A 9,508-nucleotide genomic window follows, 5' to 3' on the forward strand; every position below is an offset into this window, starting at 1 on the left:
AACGGGGGCCGGGGCGCGCCCGCCCCTTCTCCCGTCGCAGGCATGGTGCAGGGTCGTCAGGGGCGGCTGCCACCTCGCCTCCATCCACACCTCAGAGGAGCACAGAGCAGTCGCCAAATTCATCAGCCAGTGCCGACGCGGCGAGGAGGGAGATGATGTCTGGATCGGCCTCTAYCACTGGGTGAGCGTCCGCTGCCCTGTCCCTGCTGGGGCAGCCCCAGGAGCCGTCTGCGCTCGCTCCTGCTGCCCGGGAGCCGCAGGCACGGCTCCGGGTTGCACTGGCCCCCTGCAGACCGTGCAGCCCTGATGGCATCCAAATCCACCCACTGCCCCTCTGTGTCTGTGCAACATCTGCCCCGTCTGCATCCCTGCCCACCCACTGCCCCTCTGCATCTGCACATCTGCCCCATCTGCATCCCTGCCCACCCACTGCCCCTCTGCATCTGCACAACGTCTGCCCCTCTGCATCTGCACATCTGCCCCACCTGCATCCCTGCCCACCCACTGCCCCTCTGCATCTGCACATCTGCCCCACCTGCATCCCTGCCCACCCACTGCCCCTCTGCTCTGCTCAACGTCTGCCCTGTCTGCATCCCTGCCCACCCTCTGTTTCTGCACAACCTCTGCCCATATCCACACGTGTCTCCTGTGCTCTCTGTAACTAGCCGAGTCCCTGCTGGGCCCCGGCACCAYGCTGCTCTGCTGTCCCCATCCCAGCCCTAGACCTTTCTCTGCTGCACCTCACTTCCTGCCCAACATGTGTGTTTTTACTTGCCCATCTCTGCTGCCCCCAGAACAAATCCTGGTCATGGATAGATGGATCCAAGATGCATTACTCTGCTTGGGACGATGATGATTTCTCAAAGGGACAATACTGTGCGGCGTTGGAGGACTCCTCAGGTGAGCGGGGGATGCAGAACCTCTCACACTAGGCAGGGACCCCAGTAATCCACTGCTCCCTGCCCCCTGCACTCCCCAGGCAGCCTTCCCAAGGGCAAAATGGGCCCACACCATGTGAGCTGCTTGCTGCAGGACCATCCCCCTGGGGCAGGGATGCTCCTGCGGCTTGTGGCCATGCGCAGCAGCAGYGCGGTGTCTTGTCCTGCCTCCTGCTCCAGCAGGCTCAGCTCTAGTGTCACACAGGGACGTGGTCGCTGAGAGGATGGAAGAAAGGGTCCCACCATAGCACTCACTCCTCTWCCCCTTTGCAGGTTTCTTGTCCTGGGAGGATGATGCTTGCAGCGAGAGGAACGCCTTCATCTGTAAATGCGCAGCCTAGGCAGCAGGGTCACCAGCGAGCTGCTCTCCGCCTGGACGTCGCCCTGCACCCTGCTCCCCCATGCTCTGCACCCCAATCCCCCTGCCGTGTCCGTGCACCCACTCCCTCCCGTGTCCATGCACCCTGCTCCCCTGTGTCCATGCACYGTGCTCTCCTGTGTCCATGCACCCCATTCACCCTGTGTCTATGCACTCCGCTCCCCCCGTACCATGCACCCCACTCCCCTGTGCCTTGCACCCTGCGCTGTGCACTCCCAGACCCCTGGCAGCACCACTGCAGTTGTGCCGCCTCCCCAGCGGCAGCTCAGCGAACTAGCAATAAACTCCCCCAAACGCCATGGCATCTGCGTCTTCGTCTGGGCTGTGTCCCAYGGCCCTCGTCTGTCCTCACCCCTGCCCAGCTGCAGCAGGGCACAAAAAGACACCCCCCCCGAGGATGCTGCCCTGGTGCCCCACACCACGGGGTCTGTCCTGGCATGGGGGTTCCCATGGCCTCAGTGGTGGCACTGAGGGAGCTGGAGGGGTCCCATGGGAGTCCACCCCACTTAAGCGGGCAAGCAGCAGGCAACATGGGCAGGTGCCATCTCCCTGGGCAGGGATCCTGCACCACAGGTCTGTGCACCATGGGTCTGTGCACCACACATGCATGTGTCATGGGTATGTGCACCRTGGGTCCATGCACCACGCACATGTGCACCATGGTCTGTGCTCTGCAGATCCTCCATGCCTGGGAGTCAGTTTCTTCCTGCTGGTACCCAGCTCCAGCAGGGCCCAAAGGGGGCCGGGAGGAGCAGGGGTGAGCTGGGTTTGCAGCCTGCCACGGGCCATCGTGGCCCCCTCTGAGACACAGCTGCCCTTACCTGTGCAARGTGGGGGCCAGGTGGGATTGCTGGCACCTTGGTCCAAGCCCTGGGCTCCCCCAGCCCCACAGTGGGGACCCCCTTGCCTCCAGCCTCCTTATCTGTGCCGAGATACGAGGCAGCAGTCCATGCCTGGGGGCTTCCAGCTGCAATGCTCCCTGCTCGGAGATGTCCAGGGAAAGCCACAGCTGTCGGCAGGGCCCCAGGAAGCTCCATGACCAGCAGCGGGTGCCGGCGAGAACCAACAGTGGTTGGCCCTTGCCCTACCTTCATGTTCGAAAACGACAGCCCAGGAATCTGTCATCTCAGTCTCAGCTGAAGCTCCCATGTCTGCCTTGGCTGCATTCAGTGATTCAAATATTTGCCTACCACTCAGTGCTGTGATAAGGGAGCTGGAGCTGCCACGGGGTCGCAGCTGCCAGCCGTCAGCAGAGGGTCCCACGCTCGTGTGAGCAGCGAATGAAGCAGAAATGCCCCAGAAAGAGCACGCCTGACATACAGACCAAGGCTATCAAGAGCTTGCTCCTGCTACAACTCTGGGCTTGGAGGCAACGAGCATCTACAATTAGGGCTGGTGCAGAGTCTGACTTCAGTAGTGAATTCCCACTCGCTGTAAAATCTCCAGAAACAAGATGCAAAGTCACCAGAAGGCCATGGGAATGGGTCTGGCTCCCCCCATAGCACAGGGAGGGGAGAGACGTGGCCAGGACGAGCCCTTGCTCCAGCTGCTGCGRCCACCTGGCAGCATGGAGCATGCGGAGCGAGACGGGATGAAGCAGCATCAGAGAGGGAGGACACGTGCAAGATTCRAGTTCAGGCACAGAGGGAGCAGCAGGGCTAAATGCTGCTGGGCTGTGGATGAGGTGCTGCCCCTGGCTACAGGTCCTTTGGCCTCTTGCTAAATGGCACCAGCAGCTTGCACAAAAATTGCCCCAAGGGCGAGCACCTGCTGCTAGCCCCTGCCTGTCCTGGGTTTCGTGGAGCCTCTGGCAGTGCCAGGCACGATGCCCTTGACTGGGCGGCTGAGGAAGGTGATGGGAGCAGTGTGGGCTGGGCCAGGCTGGGGGCGACAAGCAGCTGTGCTGGCACTGTCAGCACCTGGTGCAGGGGTACGGGGTGCAAGCTGTGGGGTGCTGGGTGCACAGTGCAGGGTTTGGGGTGCTGGGTGCACAGTGCAGGGATATGGGGTGCAGCCTGTGGGGTGCTGGGTGCACAGTGCAGGGTGCAGTGTGCACAGTGTGGGGTGGCACGGTGCACTGCACGCCAGGACACCTTGGTTAAGCTGCACACATGCAGGCATGCACACACATGTGCGTGCAGGGCTGTGCACGCACACACTGCGTGCATGCAGGTGGGGGAGCAGGGCAGGATGCTGCAGCCCCATCCATCCACGGGCCTGCTGCAGCCACTCGCCCACAGGGAGCCACTGTCGGGGCTTGGCAGAGCTGGGGAGTGTGGGGCAGGACCCATCTCCCAGGCCGGGACGGGGCCGTGTGGGGCAGGGACCCATTGCCAATGCCAGGATGGGGCTGCATGGGGCAGGACCCATACCCGTGCCAGGACGGGGCCGTGTGGGGTAGGCCCAGCACCCGTGCCAGGACGGGACTGTGGGGGGCAGGATCTGTGCCTGTGCCGGGACGGGGCTGTGTGGGGCCCAGCGCCCGCACCCGGCGGTGGTGGCGAAGGAGGTGCAGAGCCGGCTGGATGCTCGGGGGGAGGTTTATTGGCAGCGCAGTGACTGTGCCGGAGCTGATCCGGCGAGGGCCAGCGGTGCGGGACGTGGCCTTCCAGGGCCAGGGCAGGAGCCCAGCCAGCTGCCCGTCTATGCCATGGACTTGCAGACGAAGGGGTGGGCACTGCTGCAGGCGTTYCTCTGCCACGTCAAGTGCTCTGCGGGTCCGGCAGCACCGGTGCTGAGTGCAGCTACCCCTGCCCCGGCACTGTCCCAGCCCCACACACCATCCCCATTACCCCACAGCGATGCACCATGCAGTGCCGGTGCCTGTGCAGAGCTCCATGTCGCCAGCATTGCTGCTGGCCCCACACACTGTCCCCATCACCCCGCAGCGATGCACCGCAAGGCGCCAGTGCCTGTGCAGAGCTCCATGCTGCTGGCATCGCTGCTGGCCCTACACACGGCCCCCATCACCCCGCAGTGATGCACCGCACGGTGCCAGTGCCCATGCAGAGCTCTGTGCCACCGGCGTCGCTGCCAGTCCCGCACACCGCCCCCATCACCCCACAGCGATGCACCACACGGTGCTGGTGCCCATGCAGAGATCTGTGCCACTGGCATCACTGCTGGCCCATGTGCCCACCTGTGGTGGCCTCCAGAGCCACGCAGAGGTGCTTCTTGAGGCCCTCGTGCTCGTCCCAYGCCTGGTACTGCACCTTGCTGCCGTCCGTCCATTCCCAGCGGAAGTTCTGCAGGTGCGGAAAAGGGCTCAGGGAGCCGCTGGCCGGGGAGCTGTGGGGCGCACGCCCAGGGGAGGAGGAGGAGGGAGGCTGAAGGCTCACCATGGTCATGTGGAGTCCGACCCAGACATCGTCCACGTTGTAGTGCTGCGAGCGGGAGATGAGGTCGGCGATGGCGTAGTTCTCCCTCTCACTGTGGATGGAGGCCAGGTGGATCCCAGCGCCCAGCTTCCGGCAGAAGACCTGTGGCAGGGGACGGCAGTGTGGTGCCACCGCCGCAGTCACCTCCCCAGGCAGCTTCATCCCCCCCCTCCTGCCTCGCGCTGGGGCTGTGAGCTCCGGACGGGCGCCTGCTGCCCCGGGCACCCCGAGGTCCCACACGACAAGTGGTACCCAGGGCACGGCGCCCAGGGCATGGCTGCTCTGGCTTCTCCACRCCTTTCACGCTGATTCCTGGCACGAGGCTTATGTCTTTGGATGCGGCTGTGAGATGAGCCCCGTAGGTGGGCGCTGAGCCCCACGGGTGGGTGCTGAGCCCCACATCCAGGTACTGAGCCCTGTGAGTAGATGCTGAGCCCCAYAGCCAGGTGCTGAACCCCATGGCTGGTTGATGAATGTCATGGCCGGGTGCTGAGCCCTATGGCTGGGTGACAAGYTCTGTGGCTGGGTGATGAGCCCCATGGCCACTTGATGAACCTCATGGCCAGGTGCTGAGCCCCATGGCCAGGTCCTGAGTCCCATGTCTGGGTGATGAACCTTATGGCTGGCTGCTGAACCCCATGGCCAGGTGCTGAGCCCCATGGCCAGGTACTGAGCCCCAGATGCTAAGCCCCACAGCCAGGTAGCTGCCCTGCTGCTGCCTATGCCATTGCTGCAGGCCCCACAGAGCTCCAGGATGGGAAAGCCATGGTGCAGAGCCCTGGAAAGCTGCGGAGGGAGCAGCCGTGCGCCCCGCACCCTGCACCACAGCCCCCTCCAGCCCCTGCCTGCCACCCTGCCTGCTGCTCCTCACCTCGGCTTCCCGCCAGGGCAGCTCCTGGGGGAAGAAGCCGAAGCAGGAGCCRTCCTCATGGAGCATCAGCTGCTGGTGGCAGTCGCCCACTGCCCCTGCCRGGATGGGCGCAGCGAGGGCACGGGCTGGTCCCCGTGCTGGGCCCCCTCAACGCTGTCCTGGGCAGCTTGTCCTCCCGACCACCCAGCTGCGCATCGCCCCCCAGCCATGGGGCCACGTCCACCCTGTTCCCCATTGCCCCCCCCAGCCCCTGTGGCTGGATCCACCCCACTCCCCATCGCTCCCCCAACCCCCCATGGCTGGGTCCGCCCCGCTCCCCATCACCACCCCAGCCATGGGGCTGCATCCACCCCACTGCCCATCGCCCACCCCGGGCACCTGTGGCCAGATCTGCCCTGTTCCTCATCRTCCCCCAGGCATAGGGCCACAWCCACCCCGCTGCCCATCGCTCCCTGGTCGTGGGGCCACGTCTGCCCTGCTGCCCATCACCCCCCAGCCCCACAGCCAGATCCACGCCACTCCCCATTGCCCCCCGGGCACCCGTGACCAGATCTGCCCTGTTCCCCATTGCCCCCCAGCCGTAGGGCCACATCCACCCCGCTGCCCATCGCCCCCCAGTTGTGGGGTCATGTCCGCCCTGCTGCCCATCGCACCCCCCGACCCCCACGGCGGGGTCCGCCCTGTTCCCCATCGCTGCCCCGGCCGTGGGGCCTCATCCACCCCACTCCCCTTCGCCCCCGGCCGTGGGGCCTCATCCGCCCCACTCCCCATCGCCCCCGGCCGTGGGGCCGGATCCGCCGCGCTCCAGCGAGGCTTCCCGGCACTGCTGCTGCGCAGCACCCGGCCGAGGCCGCGGCTCCGGGATGCCGCCGGTGATGAGGGTCTCCGAGGCGTCGCGCGAGGCAGGCGTGAAACGGGGAGAATCCAGGGGGCTCGGGGAGGCCACGCGCGAGCCACGCGGTGCCGGCGTGGAAAGGGCTGGGGCTGCCGCGCTGGCCCTGGCGCGGGCTGGCGTCTCCCGGCGGAGCGGGGCAGGGAGACCCAGGAGCAGCTCCGGGGCCGCTGCGACCCGGCGGGGGGGGGGGGGGGGATGCACCCGGCGCCACGGCTGCTCCGAGCCCAGGGAGCCCGGCTGCAGCCTGCGCAGGCGACATGGCACCTGTGCGAGGGCTCCCGGCATGGGGCTGAGACCCAGGTGTGGGGCACCCAGCAGGGCTGAGCCTCCCCCCCGCCCCCAGCATGGGGCACCCAGCGGGACGGAGCTCCCGGTGTGGGACACCCGGCAGGGCTGAGTCCCTGGTGTGGGGCACCCAGCGGGACTGAGCTCCCCAGTGTGGGGACCCAGCAGTGCTGAGCCCCCCGCCATGTGGGGCACCCAGCGGGGCTGAGCTCCCCAGCATGCGGCACCCGGCAGGGCTGAGCCCCCCGCCATGTGGGGCACCCAGCAGGGCTGAGCCCCCGGTGTGGGGCACCCGGCAGGGCTGAGGCCCCCGTGTGGGGCACCCGGCGGGGCTGAGCCCCCGGTGTGGGGCACCCAGCAGGGCTGAGGCCCCGGTGTGGGGCACCCGGCGGGGCTGAGCCCGCCAGCCGGGTGTCCCCTGCCCGGGGCTGAGCCGTGGGTCGTGGGTCCCGGTGCGGCTGCTCACCGCCGGGGGCCCGCGGTGCCGGGGGCCCCGTGCCGCGGGCACGGGCGCGGCGCGGGGCCGCCAGCCGGGCTCACCTCCCGGGGCCGGGCTGCGCAGCAGGACGGCGAGGACGGCGAGGGTGAGGCGCGCGACGGATCCCATTGCCTTTTCCTCCTGGAGAGAAACGAGGACGGGGCCGTGGCCTCTCCGAGGAGCCCCGCAGCCCCTCCGCTTCCTCCGTGCCCGGCTCCCGGTCGCCTCGGCGGCGCGGATACCTGCCGGCGCGATCGGGCTGGAGATAAGGAAAAAGCTCTTCCCTGGAAGGCTGGTGCAGCAGCGGAGCAGTGCTCGGAGCAGCTCCGGGATTTTTACCCCCGGAGTTTCTGAGACACAAATGGGCAACCGGTGGCTGCGACCCAGGGGCACAACGCGGCGTGGCCGGAGGCTGCTTCCAGTGGGCGGTTGGACCGGAGCCCGCGCGGGGGCCGAGCCCGGGGCCAGCACCGGCACGGCGCGCTCCGGCCCTACGCCCCCTCGGCACGTCCCGTCCCGGAGCGGCGCGGCGGGGGCGCAACGCCGCCGGCGCGGCGGGGCTCTCGGGTCCTTGCAGCACCCTGCGCGGCCGCGAGATCTCCCCCACGCCGAGGGTCCCCCGTCCCCACGCGCCCACGACCCGCTCGCCGCCCTCTTGCCCACGCACCAGGCTCCTGGCCTGCACGCGCGTGCCGCGGGCAGCGCCGCCGCAGCGCCCCGGCACCGGCCTCCCGCAACGGGGGCCCGTCCCCGAGCCGCCGCCGCCTCCCGCGACGCGCTACCCGGGCAGCGCCGCACTCCGCGGCCGGGGCAGCGGCACGGGGAAGGGGCCGCCAGCGCCCGGCTCCCTCGGCGGGCGGCGCGGGGCCCGGCTGGCTGCGCGGCGGTAGCGTTTGATCCGGGGCCGTGAATCGCTCCCCCGCAATTTGCACGGGCAGGCGGCTTCGCGCACGGCTCGCCCGGGCGCCAGGCAGCAGCGTGCGCCAGAGCCAGCCGCGGCTCCGCCGCGCAGCCCCGGGCGAGCGGCCGTCGCGGGAGCGGTGCCAGGGCCGAGCGTGGCGTGCGGTGCCCCGCGCCACGCTGCACTGTGCCCCGCTGTGCTGTGCCGTGCAGCGCCGTGCTGTGCCATGCTGTGCTGTAGCGTCACACCGTGTCATGCTGCACCGTGCCGTGCCACATTGTGCTGTGCTGCACCGTGTTCTGCCATGCTGTGCTGTGCAGTGTCATGCTGTGCCATTCCATGCCACGCTGTGCCATACCACGCCATGCGCTGTGCTGCAACGTGTCACACCGTGCCATGCTGCACCATGCAGCGCTGTGCCATGCCATGCTGTGCCGTGCTGTGCTGCAGCTTGTCACACCACGCCATGCTGCACTGTGCAGTGCCATGCCATKCCTTGCTGTGCTGTAGCATCACACCATGTCATGCTGCGTCGTACTGTGCTGTACCGTGCCATGCTGTGCTGTGCCGTGTTGTGCCTTACCATGCCATGCTGCAATCTGCTGCACTGTGCTGTGCTGTGGTGTGTCACACCATGCCATGCTGCACCATGCAATGCCGTGCCACGCTGCACTGTGCTGTGCCGTGCTGTGCTGCAGCATGTCACACCATGCCATGCTGCACTGTGCCACACTGTGCCGTGCCATGTTGTGCTGTGCTGCTCTGTGCCATGCTGTGCCATGCCATGCCATGCTGTACTGTGCTGCGCTGCAGTGTCACACCATGCCACGCTGCACCATGCAGTGCCGTGCCATACTGCACTGCACCTTGCTGTGTTGCACTGTGTCACACCATGCCATGCTGCACCGTGCAGCGCCGTGCCATGCCATGCCATGCCGTGATGCAGTGTGTCACACCATGCCATGCCGCACCGCGCCATACTGTGCCATGTTGTGCTGTGCCACGCTGTGCCGTGACATGCTGTGCCGCTCTGTGCCGGCAAACGCGTGTGCCCGCGGCGGGGAGCGCCCGCAGCAGCTCCCGGGAGGGCGCCCGGGAGCGGTTCCTGGACACTCCCGCGCCGCTCTGATCCGGCCGGGCCGGTTCTCCCCAGGGCCGCCCGCTCGCAGGCTCTGCCTCCCGCAGCCCCCGGGATCTGCCCCTTCCTTCCGGGGAGCCGGATCCCGCGGCGCCAGCGGCCCCCGGCTCCCGCGTGCCGCTAATGCAGCCGCGGAGCCTGAGCGCGACTTCGGGGAGCATTTTACCCCAAAACCAGCTTACGACGGTACCGGCGGCGCCGGGAGCCGGGAGGCGCCGGTGACAGCCAGGGGCGCGGGAGGCTCAC

General features: G+C 67.8%; 2 protein-coding genes across 2 annotated transcripts in view; one reads left to right on the forward strand and one right to left on the reverse strand.

Moving 5' to 3' along the window:
- The window catches only part of LOC146585907 (rheacalcin-1), a 2,485-nt gene extending 1,067 nt beyond the window's left edge, over nt 1–1,418 (forward strand). The window contains exons 2-4 of the mRNA XM_085322139.1: nt 41–181; nt 795–900; nt 1,212–1,418. Of these exons, the coding sequence (XP_085178265.1) occupies nt 41–181; nt 795–900; nt 1,212–1,279 (315 nt within the window). The 3' untranslated portion in view covers nt 1,280–1,418. The remainder of the gene's footprint in view (nt 1–40; nt 182–794; nt 901–1,211) is intronic.
- A 2,542-nt stretch (nt 1,419–3,960) lies between these two features.
- LOC146585908 (struthiocalcin-2-like) lies at nt 3,961–7,352 on the reverse strand. Its single transcript, XM_085322140.1, has 5 exons — nt 7,286–7,352; nt 5,566–5,660; nt 4,656–4,796; nt 4,457–4,562; nt 3,961–4,028 (listed from the first exon to the last, which is right to left on the reverse strand). The coding sequence occupies exons 1-5, from the start codon at nt 7,350–7,352 to the stop codon at nt 3,961–3,963; spliced, it is 477 nt and encodes a 158-aa protein (XP_085178266.1).
- Nucleotides 7,353–9,508: the final 2,156 nt, after the last annotated feature.

The sequence above is a fragment of the Rhea americana genome, unplaced genomic scaffold (genome assembly GCF_003343005.1).
Source record: "Rhea americana isolate MKP2758 unplaced genomic scaffold, rheAme1 scaffold_744, whole genome shotgun sequence".
Taxonomy (NCBI): Eukaryota; Metazoa; Chordata; class Aves; order Rheiformes; family Rheidae; genus Rhea; species Rhea americana.